The sequence below is a fragment of the Drosophila bipectinata genome, chromosome 3R (assembly GCF_030179905.1).
Source record: "Drosophila bipectinata strain 14024-0381.07 chromosome 3R, DbipHiC1v2, whole genome shotgun sequence".
NCBI lineage: Eukaryota > Metazoa > Arthropoda > Insecta > Diptera > Drosophilidae > Drosophila > Drosophila bipectinata.
The window spans coordinates 14,045,089-14,064,492 of NC_091739.1; the positions used below are offsets into that span (position 1 = coordinate 14,045,089).

The 19,404-nt window shown below is 42.6% G+C and overlaps 3 protein-coding genes across 3 annotated transcripts; 1 reads left to right on the top strand and 2 right to left on the bottom strand.

The window, feature by feature from the left end:
- Positions 1-19: 19 nt before the first annotated feature.
- Positions 20-1,028, bottom strand: mRpS11 (mitochondrial ribosomal protein S11). Its single transcript, XM_017247725.3, has 5 exons — positions 775-1,028; positions 588-718; positions 427-527; positions 245-310; positions 20-177 (listed from the first exon to the last, which is right to left on the bottom strand). The coding sequence occupies exons 1-5, from the start codon at positions 966-968 to the stop codon at positions 70-72; spliced, it is 600 nt and encodes a 199-aa protein (XP_017103214.2). The 5' UTR covers positions 969-1,028; the 3' UTR covers positions 20-69.
- A 29-nt stretch (positions 1,029-1,057) lies between these two features.
- On the top strand, positions 1,058-3,224 carry Ns1 (Nucleostemin 1). Its single transcript, XM_017247719.3, has 5 exons — positions 1,058-1,188; positions 1,250-2,132; positions 2,189-2,439; positions 2,499-2,909; positions 2,968-3,224. The coding sequence occupies exons 1-5, from the start codon at positions 1,167-1,169 to the stop codon at positions 3,141-3,143; spliced, it is 1,743 nt and encodes a 580-aa protein (XP_017103208.2). The 5' UTR covers positions 1,058-1,166; the 3' UTR covers positions 3,144-3,224.
- Positions 3,225-3,371: 147 nt separating this feature from the next.
- Positions 3,372-17,639, bottom strand: Dad (Daughters against dpp). Its single transcript, XM_070282196.1, has 8 exons — positions 17,240-17,639; positions 16,152-16,290; positions 12,981-14,333; positions 8,522-8,560; positions 8,291-8,422; positions 5,020-5,229; positions 4,819-4,957; positions 3,372-4,750 (listed from the first exon to the last, which is right to left on the bottom strand). The coding sequence occupies exons 3-8, from the start codon at positions 13,987-13,989 to the stop codon at positions 4,585-4,587; spliced, it is 1,695 nt and encodes a 564-aa protein (XP_070138297.1). The 5' UTR covers positions 13,990-14,333; positions 16,152-16,290; positions 17,240-17,639; the 3' UTR covers positions 3,372-4,584.
- Between the last annotated feature and the right edge of the window lie 1,765 nt (positions 17,640-19,404).

The window sequence follows — 19,404 nt, forward strand, 5'->3', positions numbered from 1 at the left end:
GACAAACAATTTTTTATCAATTTTAACTTTTTGTATTTTTTGCATAAACAAAGAATTAACGTTAAGGCCCTAAAGACTTCGTTGCTTTCGAGGTCTTGGAGGATTGAATGAAACTGGCGTATTGTCGGTTATGGATACGATATTTAGGCCTCCCATTTGAAGTCCCTTAATGGCCGACTGGAAAAAAATAGTTTTAATTTGTTAAAAATGAGAATTCTTGAAAGAATTTCTGCAAAAGTCTCACCATTCTTCCAGGACCAAGGCCACGAACCTTCACGCGCACCGTCTTCCAGCCCAGTTCAACGGCTTTCTGTAATATAAGTTAGGAAAGCGTTATAAATTATAGATGGGTGACCATATGACCAATGTATATAGCTTCCATATAAAATAAGTTGGCTTTTGCTAACTTAATTAGAAACAACGTACCGCACTAATGGAAACTGCTGTCGCTTGGGCGGCAATGTTGGTGCCCTTGCGGGTGTTTTTGAAGCCTTCAATACCACATGATCGTATCAACCTTAGGACACCTACAGGGAAGATTGGGCGCTTATTAAATTGAAACATCATTAGGATCTGAAGAACCCTACCCTTGTAATCCGTCACTGAAATAATGGTGTTATTGGAAGACACTCGAATGTTGCAGATGGGCAGTTCGTTGAAGGGAATTCCATTAAATAGCTGGGTGGCTGTGCTGGCATCAGGAAAGAACTGGGCCTTGCTGAGGGACATAGAATTGATTTAGAATAATTAAAAAATTAATTAATAATTCCATACCGGTTAATCAGGGTGTCAATATCCACGACCTTTTCGCCGATGGTTCCTTCATCTTTGGCCGGCAGCGATGCTCTCATCTCCTTTCGGTCCTCCGCCTTGCGAAGACATGCCCCCGTATGGATACTCGATGCTTGTATGGGCACTATCCTTTGTACATGCCTTAAGGCACCTAATAAAGCTGTTTTAAGTGACATTTTAAGTTTATTTATGCTGTTTCGTGTTCCCCAGTTATATCATTTCAGCAGAGTGACCAGAAAAACACCGAAAATACCAAAATATACCAAAACACTCTTCTAACAGAGTGCTGTTACGGGCATGTTATTCTTGATGGTGGAAAGAAGAAGAGCATTTCACGTGTTTCTGTTTTTAATTCGTGGTTGCTTTTGTTTAAAATGGCTTTGAAAAGATTGAAGAGTAAGTAATTTTGTGATTTAAGCTTCTTAAATTTTATCTAATTGCCGCACTCCTAATTTAGCTAAAAAGTCCAAGCGCTTGACTGGCCGCCTAAAGCACAAAATCGAAAAGAAGGTGCGCGATCACAACCGCAAGGAAAGGCGTGCGGCCAAGAAGACCACCAAAAAGGGCAGCAAAAAACAGAAACTTATCCAGATCCCGAACATCTGCCCGTTTAAGGATGAAATCCTCAAGGAGGTGGAGGAGGCCAAGCAGCGAAAGGAGGACGAGCGCCTGGCTCGCCGAGAAGCCTTCAAACTGGAGAAGGAGCAGAACAAATTCAAGTCCCTCGAGTCCATGGTTGAGGATGCGGACATGCGGAGCACCGTCCACGGAATAATGCACGAAAACGACGAGGACGACACCGAGAAGAAATACAAGAATGCCGTGACCAAGGAGCAATCCCTGAAGCAATACTTCAAAGAGTTCCGCAAGGTGATTGAGAACGCCGATGTTGTCCTGGAAGTAGTGGATGCCCGTGATCCCTTGGGTACCCGTTGCAATGAGGTGGAGAAAGCGGTTCGTGGAGCTCCAGGAAATAAGCGCCTGGTTTTGGTTCTAAACAAAGCAGATCTGGTGCCACGCGAGAACTTGAACAACTGGATCAAGTACTTCCGTCGTAGCGGTCCTGTCACCGCTTTCAAGGCCTCCACACAGGATCAGACGTCGCGCTTGGGACGCCGCAAGCTGCGCGAGATGAAAACTGATAAGGCCATGCAGGGCTCAGTGTGCATAGGAGCTGAACTTTTGATGTCCATGCTGGGTAACTATTGTCGCAACAAGGGCATCAAAACTTCCATTCGTGTGGGAGTGGTTGGCATTCCCAATGTGGGTAAGAGTTCCATCATCAACTCCTTGACCCGCGGCAGATCCTGCATGGTAGGCAGCACTCCAGGTGTTACAAAGTAAGCGGTCTTCTGTTTTGGTTGGAATTTGTTTCTTAATTCTATGCTTTTCACAGAGCTATGCAGGAAGTGGAGCTGGATTCCAAAATAAAACTGATTGATTGCCCTGGAATCGTGTTCACAAGTGGCTCGGAAAACTCTCATGCCGTTCTTAAGAACGCCCAGCGTGTGGGCGATGTAAAAGATCCCTTTACCATTGCCGAGAGCGTTTTGAAGCGCGCCAGCAAGGACTATTTCTGCACCATGTACGACATTACCAGCTACGACACTTTTGAAGAATTCTTCGCCAAAAAGGCATCCAGAATGGGTTAGTTTCTCTTCTAGATTACAATAAATCCATAGTCATAATCCTTTGAAAATCCCTAGGTAAATTCCTCAAGAAGGGAGTTCCAGATGTGGTGGCCGCAGCGAGAAGTGTGCTGAATGACTGGAACACAGGCAAGATTAAGTACTGCACGCAGCCTCCAGAGGTAAAGGACACACAAAGTGCTCACATCAGTGCCTCGATTGTGCATTCAGAGGCCCGAGAGTTCGATGTGGAGAACTTTGAAAGCATGGAAACTGAAATCCTCGATCAATGTGCCGTAAAAACAGATGATATTATGGAAATAGCATCGACCGGGCCACTTGAGATCAGGAAACCCCGTGAGGATGAAGATACAGCAGCCAAGCAGGCTGAAAGTTTGATAATCAATGAAAAGGAAAAGTCACAGAAAGGTCGTAAACGCAAACTGGATGACGAAAAGGAAAAGCCAGACCCTGTTCTGCTTTTAGAAGGTTTGTAAAGATAAAAAATCTCTTTAAAAATCAATTTAATTTTTTATTTCTTTTATAGAAAACCAGTCCCTTAACAAAGGCATTAAAGAACTGCAGAAGCGAAAAAAGAAACAGAATGTACGCAACGAGAAGAAAATCTCCAAAATTACGGACGTTCTGGATAACTTTAGCTTAGGTTCCGTTTCTACAAAGGCCGACAAATACGATTTTGATAAGGATTATGTGATTGAATAAATATCGTCTGCCTTAGTTTTAATCTTTATGATAATTCTGTTGATGGTACACTAAAATATATAGAAGAGTGTAATATCTAAACATGTTTTTTGAACTCTTTTTTCAAAAATTTTCGAGGAAAATCTTAAACCTTTTGAGGTTTTATTAAAATTTTACAAACCTAAAAGTATGAACTGATCTTTTCCCCTTCAGTCTTAAGTTTCCTCCATGGAATAGAAAGAAAAGTGGTAACAATTTTACGGGGATCGCATTTATTCTTAAAACAATATACATACAAGGCTGGGATTCTAAGATGGCTTACATTCTGTTTGGTGGAACGGGCTCTGGCGCATGGAACTCCCTTATGCCCTATAAAAACATCGAATTGGCATTTCCATAGGATTGGAAAGGCCACCGAAATCCGGGCTTACAAAACGTATATGGTCCACGAATGACTTTTAATAAGATGAATGATGAACTGACATGACAACGAAAACAGTCAAAATATCAACATAAAACAAATAATGTTCGAACATGACATGTGCTTTCTTAAAACCAATGGGATGATACCAAAGCGCCAGAGCCAGTCTTCAAACCCTTTCGAATTTAGTTAATAGTTTACAATCATTTTAAACCTAGGATCTATGCAGAGTCTACTGAACAGATTTGTATTTCAGTGATGTTTGGTTTCATTTTGGGTGGGGTATAAATTATGGTTTGGATTGATTCCAACGGATAAAAACGTCGCATAGAAAAGGTCTGTAGATGCTGATCGAGAGGTCTCTGAATGTTGTGTGGTAACTAGTCTATTTGCCATCGATCTCGAAACTGGTAAACCCTGATGTGCCTTTCCTTTAAGTATGTATATATAAATTAGTTATTTATACATATCATATAGCTACTGGCACAGAGCTTTAGCCCCGTGCGTCGGTACATACTACATGTTTATATATATATATATATATATTTATATATATAGAGTGAATCACAGGATTTCAATTTTTGCTATGTATGTTTAACAATCAATTACAATTACTATGTATTTCAATTCAACTCGTCTGACTCCTCTGACTTCCTCCGATCTCCTCTCACTTAATGCGACTCTGATGCGTTTAAAATTAATTTCGATGTGTCTACTAGCAGTAATTGAAACTTGTTTCGTAATTATGTTTATAAACATTTAAAATGATTTCTTTTGCAGTCCTTTGTTGTTCCAAATTATTGGTTGTTTTATGTTTAGCTGACGTCCCTGCCTACGCCCAGTCAGGTTTCTCGATCTCGTCCTGGCCCTCTCGAAGCTCGGAAAGGAGCACACTTTGCTGCACAGCCGGGTCAGTAGCTTTTGGGCCTTTCGGAGCAGTTGGCGCGATCGGTGTCGGTGTCCTGCCTTCTCGTCCTGGCACGGTGCCAGAGATGGCAGATCTGGTAAGGTGACCGCCGAGAGCGCCTGCAACAGGTACTGTCACCGCAAGTGGCTGAAGTTCACGTCCAGCCAGCAGGGGCAGCACATGATGTCCTGTCGCCGGTAGAACTGTCCCCAGCCCTTGGCGAAGCTGATCTTCAGGCTGAACCAGTCGATGGGTCCCATTTGGTGGTGTCCTTGCTGTCTCATGCTTAGCATTTGAGCCCTAAAAAAGTAAAAATATAAACATATGAGGTTATTTGAAAAGAATGAAGATATGAGGTATTTTCATACCTGTGTGTTTCGAAGGCTTTCAGGCAGCAGCCGGGCAGTACTTTGCTGACACGCTCCAAGGTGGGTGAGCCAACAAAGATGGGAACATGGCCCCGATTGTAGATCCAGACATCACCTAGCTCCAGACTCAATGTTACTCCTAAAAAGTGAGTTTTATTTAAGAATTTTTTAAGGAAAATATATAAGATATATCCAGCTTACCTAGTCCGACCTTTTGACGCGTTTTTTGCACCTCCTCCGTCTTCCCCCCGACCGGGAGGTCACTTAGGCACATGCTATCCCCCCCACTGTCCACCAGGCCATCTGTGTAGATGTTGACGGCAGTCGTCCTGGCGTGAAACATCTTCCCGACCCGATCGGACATCTCCCAATAGGCGATTTGGCACCAGCCATTGGCATTAATGTTGCGATCTGTAAATAAAATGATTTGCCAAGTTAATAAATGCTAATTTTTAACAGTAAATTATTACCAACCAAAGTCTTTAAACGAGTTATTTTATATTTTTAAAAATTGAATATTTATGAACTATTATTTTAAATCGAGCTTACAAAGTGTAGGCTCAGCGAAGGCAATAACTCTTTCGTCGGCTAATAAAGTGTGATTTAAACATTGCGGCTTTGGTTTGGAGCGGGGGAAAGATCTACCTCCTACATTACTGGGTAAGAAACAAAAAAAAAAAACATTACACCTTTAAGCGAAGACGGCAGCAAATTCAGCGAGTCGAACACATTTAAACAACAAGCGCCGCATTCACATTACGTTCACACTCACTTGTGTGCTCAGACATTTAAATGGTAATAATTTTGGCGCCAGGGAATTACGTAAACAGGCCGCCGTAAACCCACAGAGTCTGTTTATGGGTTCATTTGTAGTATATTCCGTGTATTCCGATTTCAATTCCGAACGCGTGTCTCGGCAATAATAAAGCACAAAACAAGTGCAACTCTTTATGCCAAATCCTTGCTAACAAGACTCTTGAATGTGTGGGCTTTGCTCGCAAATTATTTAATATTTATGGCCACATAAAATAATGATAAATCTAGAAATAGAATTTTCATTTAATTCCATTATAAACAATGGCTTGTTTGTGTTGTGCTTTTGAATATTGCGTATACGCCACCGATCTTCAAAGATCTTTAGCATTAAGACACCCTTGTGAAGGGTATAGGGTTAAGTAGATTTAATCAATCAACAATGGGTTAAAAAGCATTGTTTGTGAGACATCGCGCATACGCCATGTTGGCCACCATAGCGAATTACAAATTGCAATTGCCAACGACTGCCGACAGCCGACAGCGGGTCGATAGTCGTCGATAGGTGGTGTACTAGTATGTACGAGTATTTGGCCATAACGGCGAGAGCCAATTCAAGAAATGTGTGCACATTGGCAGCAAACAAAGTACAATCGCTCACAAAATCACAAAATCGCAAAGCAAAACAATAACAACAATGCCCAGCACGCGCTCGCCGAGAATAAAATTCGAACGAAAGGCCGAAAGGCGAAAAAGGCCAAGCCCAGACGGACGAACAGTGGCGCCAAGTAAAAATATATCGCAATAAATCCGTAGACGGCTTTTAAAATTTTGCATGGCAAAGAATGTGCCGAAAGCGGGAGAACTGGGGTGCAGAAGCGGAGGCGGAGGCGCCGTATAGAGCGGAAGCGGGGGCCGGGGGCGTTGGACGCTGCAAGTGGCGCCTGTCCGATGTTTACCTAATTAGGTCGACGCCGGCGCTGCCGTCGGGTCTCGCCATGGCCACGAAAAATTGTTTACCCCACCAGGCTGGCGTCGCGCTCGACTGGGCAAGAGTTCTCGCCAAGATTGTGGGCCACTGAAGTTGATCCAACACACAGAGAAAGGTGATGTGGAGAAACCATACACTATAATGTATGTGTGTATTTCCGTCTCTCTGATAAACTTTTCTTTGGGATTTTAAAGATTTTCAGTATCTAGGCAAAGATGGGGAACTATAGATTTTTTTAATAAATTTCTTATAAAAGGAGTTTTGAAAAATAAATATATTTACATATATTTTTAAATACCCACCGAATTATTTTGGAATGGGTTTCACAAAAGAGTTTTTAATAATAATAATATAAGAAATCTTAAAAAAGTGTTTTTAGATACTCCCAAATTTCGTAAAACACACCTTTTATCGCTTATTTTGTTCAGCCGTAATGCTTTGTTGCTACTTTTTGTAATTTTTGTGAATTTGTAGCGCCGTTTCATAGTTGTTGTTCTCCCCTTTGCTAATATTCATGTAAAAACGTATGAATGTCTGTTTGTACATAAATGTAAATACATACATTTTTGTTAGATGCCCGAATCCACGGGCTGCTACATCATCTTTAAATTTAGAATATTTTATCTTCAATCTGTGTGCATGTGTGGGTCGAGGCAGTGGCCTGTAAGTTTGTTGGTGGCCCACATGTGGGACTGGGACTTTCGGGGAAACGTGAACGCCTCGGATTCGAATTCGTGGTCTGTGCTCCACATTGCAGAGCCGCCAGCGGAGTCGCCACGGCATTGCAAGGCTATTAGATAATTAAATCGATAAATAGAGGAAAGGGATATAAATCCAGGAAGAACTTACAAGGTGTCCTAACTCCTTAAAATTACGAAATTGACCTGAAAACGGACCGTAATGCATAATTTGAGTTCAATTTGCCGAAAAACTCTGAATTAATCAATTTCGAATTTCAATCTATTTTTAACCGGCCTGTCACCCAATCGACGTAAAGCCGCAACTTAACGGTCCATTTAAATGTAATAGTTTTCCGTCATTTTGTCGCCAGTACAATGCCATAAAAAAGTCAAATACACAAAAGTCCAATACGGCCTGGCCTGGCCTGCACTCGTATTGGTGTGCGTGTGTGTGTGTGTGTGTGTCGGCCAGAAACTGGCCAGTTTCACGGTGCCGTCTCAGTCTCAGTCGCCGGGTAATGCCATGAATGATATCATAGGCACCCATGGAGGTGAAGCCCACGGCAGAGTGCGGAGGGGGTGCGTCTCACGGTTCACCCCTCTTGAAAACCCCTTTGTGGAGCACTCTTGTAAGTAAGATTGTGGCGCCTTCGAGAGCGCCAACTCACCTCGCTCCCCGCTCTCTCTCGCGGCGGCTCTCAGACGGTGTTTGTTTTTCGCTCATTATTTATTTTCATTTCGTTTTTGCTGTTTTCGCTTAAAAGTTAATATCAATATAGAAAGTGACGACCTGACGCGGCAAGCTGGCGCCACGAGCAACTTGTCCGTCGCCGCCACCGCTGCCGCCTCAGCCGGCGTCGCTGCCGGTGAGCTCCAACACACGCGACTGCAGGCCCCCAATACTCTTTCTCTGTTCCCCACACCAGAATTTCCCCACACCACACCTACATGGCAATTCTATAGATTGGCAGTGCAAAATAATCGCCTCTCCCGCATGAACGACGATAAGGGGGAGAGGAGATGGGGGGACATGGGGCAGGAAACTCACCTTTTCCGTCAGTAGTGAACGACTCGAAGAGCGAAGGCTGCTCCGCCCGCTTGGAGATGCTCGAAATGCTGGGGCTGCTCCACGTGCTCAGCGCCGTTGACTTTGCATCGTTCTGTGAGTCTTCTTCGGAATCTAGAAATATCGTAGGAGAGGGGGGCCAATAACCCAGGGGGGAGGGGGGATGTCAGCAAAGTCTGGATCAAACTCAAATAGATATAATGGTATCCTCACCTGCATCTTTCAGTCTCAGCATTTTTGAGCGATGGGAATCTGAAATGCGAACATAAGATACGTATCTATCAGATATTTTTCAATTTTTAATCTTTGAATTTAGATTTTATTTCAAAGTAAAGAAATAAACTTAAACTACAATATTAGTATTATGTTTTATTAAATTAGTTTATAAAGAAATATAAGTTCTTCAAAAAACCTATGCCTAAATATTTATCTTAAAATTATTCAATTATATACATTTTTATTAAAAAGATGTCATATTCCATGTGCAAGTAGAATCATTTCCAGATAGAAACCCATCTCTATGGATGATTACAATCAAAGTTTCGAGTTATAAATGCGCGTCTTCTAGTCGTAGCGCACATATGATTAGATCATGGTTCGCCAAACTAATACATGCTAGTGTTTGAATATTTGTTCAGCAAATCAAAGCGAAACAAAACAGAGAGGGCCCAACAACAAAAAACAAGACAATCAGATACAACAAAACATTCAAAATAAAATAAAATAGAGGGGGGGCAAAAATAAAAAAGAAACAAACCCAAGCGTAAGCAAGCCAAACATCAGCGGGCGATATAAAAATAAATAATCTTTGCATATCAGGCAGAGTAGCTGGGGGACTGGGTGACTAGGAGGCTGGGGGAATGGTTCATTGGCGCAGAATTCGTTTGATGTTGGCGCTTTTATTTAATCTCGCTTACATTCTACTCCGTTTTCATTCTCTCATTTCACTCCCCAAAAAAAAACAGAGACCCCAAAAGACCAACAAAAAATTCTATAAAATAAATAAATAACACAAAAACAACGAACGGAACAGGTCGTATTCGATGGCAAAGATCTACCTACCTACCTACCCAGTCCCAGTCGAGAAACCTCAATGAATTACTTGCCACTTTTGGCCATACATTCCAATTCATTCAATTCGATTCAATAAATTTAATAATTTATGAAACGTCGGATTAACGATTTTTGGGTTAAATAAGAAAGAAATTATATGAAATTAAAATTCAATAATAACAGCAGTGTCGAGTGTTTTAAAATTTAAATACTCATGAAATAAGATATATGAACGAATAGATAGACTATGATGTTGAAGATTTTTGGGAACCCCAAGCTAAGGGGCTTGGCAATTATGTTTTTAAATGTGCATATAATAGGATTAAAATAGTCTACAAAATTGTGAATAAATATATTCAAAAATTTATTGATTTAAGTTAACACTATGGAGCTTAAGATTAATTTAATCATTTTGAAATATATATCTTTGAGATGTTTAACAGATAAGCTTTTTGATATGAATCTGGATGACAGATCTGTAATGCTTTCGGTATTCGGACGGCGCATAAATCGCTTGATGTGCCTCGTCAACGGCGCCCGGTTCAAATCGACTCGAATCGTTTCGATCCGGCCCCACCGGGGCCCAAATGTACCAGTTTAACCGGCCGCGTCATCCACATCCCCGACGTCGATCCCCAACATCGAAAATCTAACGATTCTTGAAAAACGAGCGAGGCGGCGTCGAAACCGAAACCTAAGGGAGCCCCAACGATTCCACCAGGCCGTCAGCCAACTGATGGATGGATCGTATGACCGGCCGGCCAGTCGGCGAAAATAGTCAACTGAATAATCACGGTTCTGGGTTAGGGGAACTGGATACTGTCCACAGAATTCTGACAATTGAAATTCTAGTAAAAGTCTATGTTCTAGATTCGATTTCGTTAATTCTAATGAACAGTGAATAATTGAGAATTATGATCAACGATAAACTCATAATACCCATTAAGTCAACGAATAATGTAACTGCTTATGGGATGTAATAAAAATCCACATTGACGCTTTCTAACCGACAACATAATTAGTCAAGTTCTCTTTAATGCCATTGAATAGCCCCCAAAACAATTTAGGCCCCAGAGCCCTATAGATATGTATTTTTGTATCTGTATGTGTTGAAGATGTGTCTTCGTAGCCAGTCTCCATAAAAACTGAACCGTACAAGGCGTATAAACGAGCAGAGTGGAGCCGTCGAACAAGAACCGCACCTCTGAATGAGATCGGATGGATGGGGCTGAGGCACGCAAAATGATCCTTTTTATGGGTGCACACTGGGGGGAAGACTGAGAAGACTGAGACAAAGGGGACGCTGGGACGCCGGGGGCGTCAGAGGAATGGAGAGAGAGGAAGACCAGGTCCAAAGACTTAAGAGACCGGCGACCACTCGTCGTTACAATTCCTGGAATTGTGTTCCCCTTGCCGATGCGGATGGAATAACATTATCGACTTGTTTAATGTGTTCGGCGCCATCATTAAAAAACCAGTCACTGTCGGGACGTCCATCCGCCGGCCAGACGATGACACAGCCAACGAAGCCAGAAGAACCACGGCTGCCTGCTGTTGCCGCCTGTTGCCCGTTGGCCGTTCAACGTTCGACGGTGTACGTTGCTTGTTGCACACACAGGTAAGTGGCACAGATAAGCGACATGCAGCGGCAAGGGAAGCTGAAGATGTATCTGTATCTACAGCCCCGGCACGAACAGAGTCTTCATGTTTCCCAAAGGATCGTTGTTGTAGTTTTTTTTTTCCTTTAGTTCGCTGTGTTTTTTGTGGACAGGAATGTCGGTATAGACATGCCTTTTCGCCATCCCATCTACAGTGATTATCGGTTAGGGGCCCACTTCAAGAATGCCCACAAAAAAATGGAAGAAACGGTGATCCTAATCTTGGCTGCTATTGAGTTAAGCATCGCCAGGTAAACATATGCAATTTCTTAATTAATTTGCGGCCAAAGGATCAATAAGTTAGCTTCCATAAACTGTTTAAGATTCACTCAGCACTATGAGATCTACAAGAATCTGATAGATGAAAGAATTCCTATAGAGTTCCATGGAAACCCTTCGATTTCCTTTCTGCACATGGCAATTGACAAGTGGGGTTTCGTTCCGATTTGAGGTTAGATCCCACAAACCACTACTGACTGATTGATGAAAATAACCCACACTCGCACGGATGATGTATTACATGCATGCAGTTTGGTGCTGATATAATAGACCGATTAGATTATAGCCGGCCCACCGATCCATGTGCACATATTGCTGTAAGCTCGGTCGAGTGATACGCACGTTCTAGATAACGATTCCAGCAAATGAAATAGGGGTCTATACTACTATAGTACTACTCTGATTCTGGCTCATCCTGGTTCCTATCGATTAGCTAAGAATGAGTATTTGAGTATACTGCATGGCTGCATTCGATTCAAATTTTATAATTTGTATCTGTATTTTTTTATACTCTATCGAGGTGTGTGCATGCCCGTGCTAAAAATAAAAACAAACAAATCGGAAAGCGCACATTGTGCGAATGGGATCTCTAAACGATGCGCCAACTAGCTGGTGGCGACGGATATGCCTCGGCCTCTACTACTACAGTACAGACCTCCTAAGAGGAACTAATTAAGAGGAGCTAATACTAAGGATTTTGGAAAGGACTAAGGAAAGTTTTTGAAAATATAAAAAAAAGGAAAACTTCGAAAACTCCTTGGAGTTATCTCTGAATAATGGATTCTTTTTTAAGATTTGCAACTGTATTTGGAACGAGTACGGGTAATGGGTAACGTACTCCGCCGCCTGACTTTGCCGTAGCTTTTGCGTTTGCGTTGGCGACGACGCCTGATTATTTCCTGGCGCCAGTTTCTAAATTTACGCAAATTATTTTCAAAAGAATTTAGTTGCCGTCATGTTGGGCCGACCGCTTGCCGTTTGCGTGGCGCTTTCACGCACATTCTCCCCCACCGTCGGCTCCCCACCTCTTTCCATTAGTGTGTGTGTGTGAGAGTGCGGCAAATGATAAAGCGGAATAAATGAGCCCCACCGAGAGAGAGCCAGAGAGAGAGAGGTGGATCCGGTAATGGTATGGGTGTCTGGGCAAAAGTCAAGGCGGCGGCGCACAGTGAGCGCAGGAACTTGAAATTCAATTTTCTGCGGGAGCGATTTAATGCCTAATACAGACCGGTTGCACCTTGTCTCTTGCCTCGCTCTTCCAGGCCAAACATTCACATAGATACTCAGATACCCACACCAATGCAAAGTGCAACCCATGCTCGAGTGGCTCTTTGCGAAAAAAGCTAAAAAAAAAAAACTGAATTGGCGAGCAGCCGCATTTTCATATGGATTTCGCATGCGATTAAGTGTGTATGTGTGCCCTGGCGCCACCAAATACACACAAAACGGCGACTGCACTTGTGTGTGCGAGTGTGTGTGTGCCGACAGTCGCGTCTGGCCGAATGGGCACACCTGCCGGCATTATTCTAATCGGCTCTGAGGGGATTGTTCTACCTCTTCTAATTGATTTTAATTAAAAACTTCAACATCTTTGGATAAACTGATCTCTATATATAAATAGAGTATTGTATTTTGTAACCCCAAATAATTCTAACACCATTAAAGATATGCCCCCTCATTACCTGTTTCGCTCAGGCACAGGATGCGGAACCAGTGCAGTGGATTGCAACACGTGTAGACGGGGTCGCCGGCGCTGGGGCAGGAGGGCAGGCGTTTCAGCTCCTCGCCGCTCCGCAGGTCCCGCCAGAAGAACAGCCGGCTGGCCGTCACATGTTGCTCCCGGGCCGTGGGGTGGGGTAACAGGATGCACTGCAGGTAGGTGGGCGGGGTCGTTGCAGAGGCCTGGGGGGTTTTTGTTGGTCCGTCCACTCGGCTCTTGACCGCCTGCAGGAGTTCCGCCACCTGCTTGCGCTTCAGCAGCTTCATCAGTCCATCGAAATCCTCGCGAAACCGCCGGGTGCTCTGGAGCTGCGAATGGGCTTGGCTTTGGGTCCGGCTTTGGGCATGTTGGAGAGTCTTCGCAGTGGCTGGAATTGTGGATATCGAATCGTCCCCATTGATGGACTCCGTCGCTCCGCCGCAGCAGTTTCGTAAAATCGTCACTAAGGTGGCGGCATTCGTCCGTGGATGGGGTAGACGCTCCACCTGATCCGGCTCCCTCGCTGTCACCCGACTCCGTTCCTGATCGCTTTCTTCGATCAGCATATCTTCGCCAGAACTTGCGCAACTGTAGCCAGGTCCGATACAGTAGAGGTCCGAGCTTTCGCCGGCCAATACTGATCCGCAGCTCGGCGACGGTGGGAATTCCAAGCGGTTTGGCAGGTGACGGTACGAGTGGTTGTTGTTGTTGTTGTGGTTCGGACTCATACTCTGGCAATAGGAACCGGAGCAATCCATGGCGCAGGGCATCGAGCTGTAGGGCGGCGGCGGGGTCTGACGCATCGCCAAGGAGTCCTCCTCGCCGGAGTAGCCAAACGACTGATGCGGATGATGAGGGCGGAGTCGAGGTGGAGGGGGCGGCGGCCGTGGTGGCGGGTCGCCCGCTACAGACGACACCCCATCGCGCACCCCCGGATTGTTTCTGGACGCATAACGCCATAAATCTTTCTTCTTTTCGTTTGGGAATATCATGGAGGGACATACAATTTTGCGGTAACATCGATCCTATTGTATGCGCATTATTTGTAATTGACTAACTTGGTTCGCGGACTCGACGGGGCCGGCTAGTCACGGTATTACTTGGGTATTTATTTTTTTACTTCAGTTTTCAGTTCAGTTTGCGCTTCTCACTTCTGTCGCAAATGTTGATGTTATTTGGGGTCTACGGGGGCATGGAGTAACAGGGGGCTTGGGGAGTGTTTTATTTATTTATTTTTTGTTTTTATTTATTAACGATTTTAGACTCCCTCGTATCACTTGTTGGCTTTTGATATGTTTGCGCCTGGTATGATATGTTGTTTCCAGTGGTGTGCACTCTGCAAGAAAAGATGGGGGTTTTGGATTAGTCATTGGCCTAATAGGTGTTCTCAGCTTTCTTATGGACTCGTGTTTATGGCTAAAGTTTAAAGGGCTAACAGTGCGTATACTTGATATGTAGCTTTAAGCTTTAAACATTTTTTTTAAATCTTTAATAATTAAATGGGAGTTTAATAGGATAAAAATTTAATAAATAATATGCATTCTATATTAGAGAATATATAATGCCAACTTTCTTTTGATTAACTTTCGAACCGACAACAGTGCGTATACTTTATAATTTTTAAGCTTTTTTTAAACTCTTATATTCTTAAGAAAACAACTCCCCATGCAAGAAAAGTAATTTATTACATTCAGACATCCATGTAAATATTCCCCCTCTTCTTTATAACACGCCTACGCCCTTGGAACCGCAGCAAGAATCTGCCTCCGGATCGGATCGTATCGGATCGGTTGAGTGAGTAATGCCCGTGCCCCCCGACGCTGCTGCATATGCAAAAGATCGGAGACGGGAAGTGGTGGGGATGGGGGACCCAAAACAGTGGCGACAGAAGGGGTTTGTCGGCTAGCGGAGGGGCGCAAGGGAAGAAAGAAGGGGGCGCCGCCGCCGCAAATTAACAGCGTCTGTGTGTGCGTCTGCCTGGTGGCTTGTGCCTGTGTGTGTGTGTGTGAGTGTTTGTCTGTTTGGTGTTTGTGTGTGGCCCATGCGAGCATTTCCATTTTGTTGTTGCTGGCATTTCTTGCGCTCCTTATCGACGACAAAAGTGGCGCCGCCGGCATGACGGCAACAACAAAAACAACACCAACGACAAGAACCGAGCCACAGCAACAAAATTACGAGTCAGCCCCACAAACACACACACACATACACATGCATATGCTGAACAAAAAAAAACTCACTCCCTCTCTCTCACACAGACAGACACGCTCGCTTGCGTGCAGAGCCGAAAGGCTGGGCGACGGGAGTGCAAGCGAGACACAAGACGCTGGCGCCACTGACGTAATAAAAGAAATAATAGTAACGATGTCGGCGGAATGGCGCCACCAATATAAGCTTATATCAGGCGGCAGTCGGTTTGTCAGCCGGTTTGACAAGTTGAAGAATCAACAATTTAAGGTTGAGGTGAATTTGGAATAATCTACTGTGGTCAGAAGAGCCCAGAAGAGAATGCGGGAGAGACTCTTCCGACATAATGGTGTTGGTGTATGGTGTATGGTGTGTGGTGGGAATGGGAAATACTGCTCACACACTTGAAATTCTTTCAAAACTCATCAAAGTTAAGAATTTTTGGGTTTTTTAAAACCAAAATCGATTTATCTCGGGGGTTTCTAAAAAACACACATGTATCCTTATCTGTAGATAGTGTGTTGCTACAAGCGAAACCCATAATTATGATCAAATCTATAAGCTGGAGATTAGTATATTGGTCACTCCTCAAAACCATTACCTATTTGTTTGTCAAAAAATCGCTTCGAGAGATCTATTCAAACATACACATAATGTGTTCAGGTAGCAGGTCTTCTGATAATGAAAGCATGACTAATTGGAAGTTCAATTGGTAGATACAGGCACCTTGATTAGCAGTGATATGTACAGGTACAAAACCTAACCAGTAATATTAAAAAATTTCACTTATCAATCCTCCAAAAATAAGGCCTATGATGGTAAAAAAAAAGGGCGGAACAACACCTAAAATCTTTAAATAGAACTCTCTAAATTGGGCCAATTAAATCATAAATGTATGTAATTAAAAAAATGTTCAAATCCTTATCAACAATAACCATAAACACGAGTATTGAAATAAAACACTACTTACTTTTGAAGTACGTTCTCACATTAAGGTATCCGTTTTATCCTTGGAGGATGATATGTATTTCTTTTCCAAACATGTGCTTAGCTACATGCGTTTCTGATATGTGTGTTTAAGAAGTTCACTTTCTTTCGGAATTACATGACTGCAGAAGAAATTGGCTATTATATTTCTGATTTCTGAACTTTACACGTGCCAAAGCCTCTTTTACTTATTTTTTGCTATGAATGGCAATCGCAGTCGTCTTATTTTTGCACTGGTCAGTAACTTTTTAACTTTTTGGGGTCTGCATATGTATGTATGTATGTACGGGTTTGTGAGAATGGATTCATAAAGGGGGGGCGAGTAATGTGTTGATTTTGTTAAATATTATGTTGAAGTGGCCAGTGGCCGCAAAAAACAATAACAAATGAACGTGGTGGAAAAGGTGTTTTCGTTAGGTTTGCGATTTGTGCGATTTGCGTTGCTTTCTGCCCGCTGCTGACTGTTTGTTTGTGTGTATTTTGGCTTATTTGTTTGTATGGATGAGTCTGCACTCGGCGGGCACTGTAATGTGTGTACGTGGCTGGCGTACTGGTAACTGCATTTCATTTCTTTTTGTTTGTTTTTTAGTTTATTCTTTTTTTTTTTTTGCTAGCTATTTGACCAGTTAAGGCTCGAACATTCACACACACACACCCGAACACCCTCACTCAGAACCAAAGTTCTATTCGGACAGCGAAATCGCTTATGGTTTTTATTATTTTCGCCTGCGCTGTGCTTTTCTTTTGCTATCGATTTTTAATTTGAGCACACACCAACACCAAACACACACATGACCAGCTTGCCGTCGCAAATTAACACAATCTCCAATTGGTGGCTGACAACGTGATCGGAGATCCGTATCCGTGAGATACGCGGCGAGCTAAATGAAAAGCCGGGGGAGAAGGATTCTCTTTCTGGCAAGTAATGCCCAGAGATACTCTTCATCGCACGCCCACAAACCGACTACATACATACATATGCATAGAACTCATAACAGACAAAAAAGGCATCTATAACCGACTTGCGATTGACTTTCCAATCATATTTTCACTTCGATTGATTGCACTCACACTTTGTTTTGTGTTTCCTCGCCCTTTCACTTCTCATTCACTTTTTTTCTTTGCTCGGCTAGAGAAACAGTTCTCGATTACGGAAACAAAATTCAGGACTCAGCCACTTGCAACAAAAACCCGTATATGGTATGGCCAAGAACGGAATAAAACGGTTCGGAATCGCGACGGGTCCGCTCTAGGGTTCTTGAATATATTTTAAAATATCAATATTCTTTGTTTGAGAATGATATATTTGTATCGTCAAATGGATTTTCCTAAAGATACGATATTTTGGCCGGCTTTGCTTCAACGAGTCGGTAATTTGCTTCCTTCGGCCCACGGAAATCACGTAAATATATTCGGAGGATTTTCACACTTTCATCGGATTCCGTGGGTTTGATGCTTCTCCGTTGAGCGCGCGTTTGAAAATAACTTTCAGATACGAATTGATATTTTTACAGATACAGCTACCCACCACGGCTTTACCCACCATTCAGTGAAGTATCTCACAGATACTCTCTGCGCTCACACAGATACTCTCTGCGCATACATTTGACAGTTTGGTGGTGAGGTGGTGGTTTGAACTCTCACGCACACCCACATGCAGCTGACTGAGGGATTTATCAACACTGTTTAACTATACGATAGTTTTTAGTGTTACAAACTGTATCAATATTCAAAATTTTTTAATTTTAGAAAGAAGTTTCATCCTATCTGTTTTTAATTGTTGTTAAATATAAGAAGCATACTTATATGGGGTCTAACGTTTGTTTATTTCTTAAAATAAAATTTACTATAAAAGAATAAATTATTAAGAGTTTTTAAAATAATTACTGAAATATTACGAATTTTTAGAAGGTGTATCTTAAAAAAACAACCAAGCTTTGCGAGCAACATCAACATTTAGCGCGGTGTTCCTTGCCGCAAAATGTGATGAATGGTTGTGATCAAGGGCATATCAGTTGCAATTGCCTTGCCCATGTCTGTCCCAAACACACAAACCCTTACAACCTGGCGCCCCTGCAGCGTGCAGACACAAAAAACCCTACACTCCCAGCGAGGATCAGAAACTACACTGAGAAAACTTTATGTATTCTACAAAATAAAACTATAACCAAGTCTTTAAAAAATTATGTACCTCAAAAAAGTTGTAAAGCCAGTATTTTAAATATATTAACTAACTTTTTTATTTGAAAATTTTAAGTTTTTAAGACCAACTGTTTTTTTTTTAGTGCAAGGCAGACGCTCCAGTAGGAACCCAGCAAAAATACATAATTGTCTCTCGTTTGGACGACTCGAAAACACAAAAGCAAATAGGCTCCCGTCATTACGATAATAACAGGTCGGAAACAGGGAACACAGGCCACTTGTGGCGATCGCCTGGATGTTGGGATGTTGGCAGGAGGAATTCGTTCGTCGCCGTCCCGGGTACTCTGGCGTCGTGAGCGTTAAATAAGCCAGAACCCTGGAATCGGCACCGGGCCACTGACTTAAAGAAGCATTACCCCGGGAAAGGACAGCAGGAGTTTGAATACATTATTTTCTTATGAGGTCCGGGACATTCCGCAAACGTTAAACAAATAATAAGAGAGTAGGAGTTACCTGCTGGAACCGACATTTTCTTTTTTGTTATGAACTTATGTTGGTAATTATATAGAGGGATTTAAAAAAAAAATTGTAGTTTCTTAAAAATGCTGTCATTTATTATGAATAATAATTTCGAAATAAAGGTGCATACATGGCTGGGACAAACACTGATTACTTTGTTTATTTCCCTCAGCTTTTTTAAATAATATATCGCATGATCCGAGATATAGTTTGTTTGCTTATTTGTTCAGAGGTGTTGTTTCAAATTTCATCACCTCGTGTGCCTATCTGGAGAATGTAATCTTTATGGTGGTGACGTCATTTTATGTACAAATGCATAAAGTTGTACATATGTACATACAAGTATATTAGCATAACTATATGTATTTAGTGTGGGTTGTAGTAGTTGGACGGACATCTATGAAATCTTAACTCGCTCAGCGCTGGTTTACGAGTTGGCATGCTGGGAAAGTATCAAGTTTCGGTTTCGGCCTCGGTTTTGGGGCAGTGCTTTCAGAAATGCCGACAAGCTGAGGAATTCGGCTCATTTGAAATGTTTTTCTAATTTTCAGCCCCCAGGAATTCTCAGAAACCTG

Bases quoted from the DNA above. Each gene is read 5' to 3' on its own strand.
- mRpS11 (XM_017247725.3), bottom strand. From the start codon at position 968: ATGTCACTTAAAACAGCTTTATTAGGTGCCTTAAGGCATGTACAAAGG. The intron at 528-587 runs GTAGGGTTCTTC...TCTTCCCTGTAG, and splicing joins TTCAGTGACGGATTACAAGG to GTGTCCTAAGGTTGATACGA. The intron at 178-244 runs GTGAGACTTTTG...ATTTTTTTCCAG, and splicing joins GCCTTGGTCCTGGAAGAATG to TCGGCCATTAAGGGACTTCA.
- Ns1 (XM_017247719.3), top strand. From the start codon at position 1,167: ATGGCTTTGAAAAGATTGAAGA. The intron at 1,189-1,249 runs GTAAGTAATTTT...CTCCTAATTTAG, and splicing joins GGCTTTGAAAAGATTGAAGA to CTAAAAAGTCCAAGCGCTTG. The intron at 2,910-2,967 runs GTTTGTAAAGAT...TTTCTTTTATAG, and splicing joins CCCTGTTCTGCTTTTAGAAG to AAAACCAGTCCCTTAACAAA.
- Dad (XM_070282196.1), bottom strand. From the start codon at position 13,989: ATGATATTCCCAAACGAAAAGAAGAAAGATTTATGGCGTTATGCGTCC. The intron at 8,423-8,521 runs GTGAGGATACCA...CGATATTTCTAG, and splicing joins GCTGAGACTGAAAGATGCAG to ATTCCGAAGAAGACTCACAG. The intron at 4,958-5,019 runs GTAAGCTGGATA...CTCACTTTTTAG, and splicing joins GCGTCAAAAGGTCGGACTAG to GAGTAACATTGAGTCTGGAG.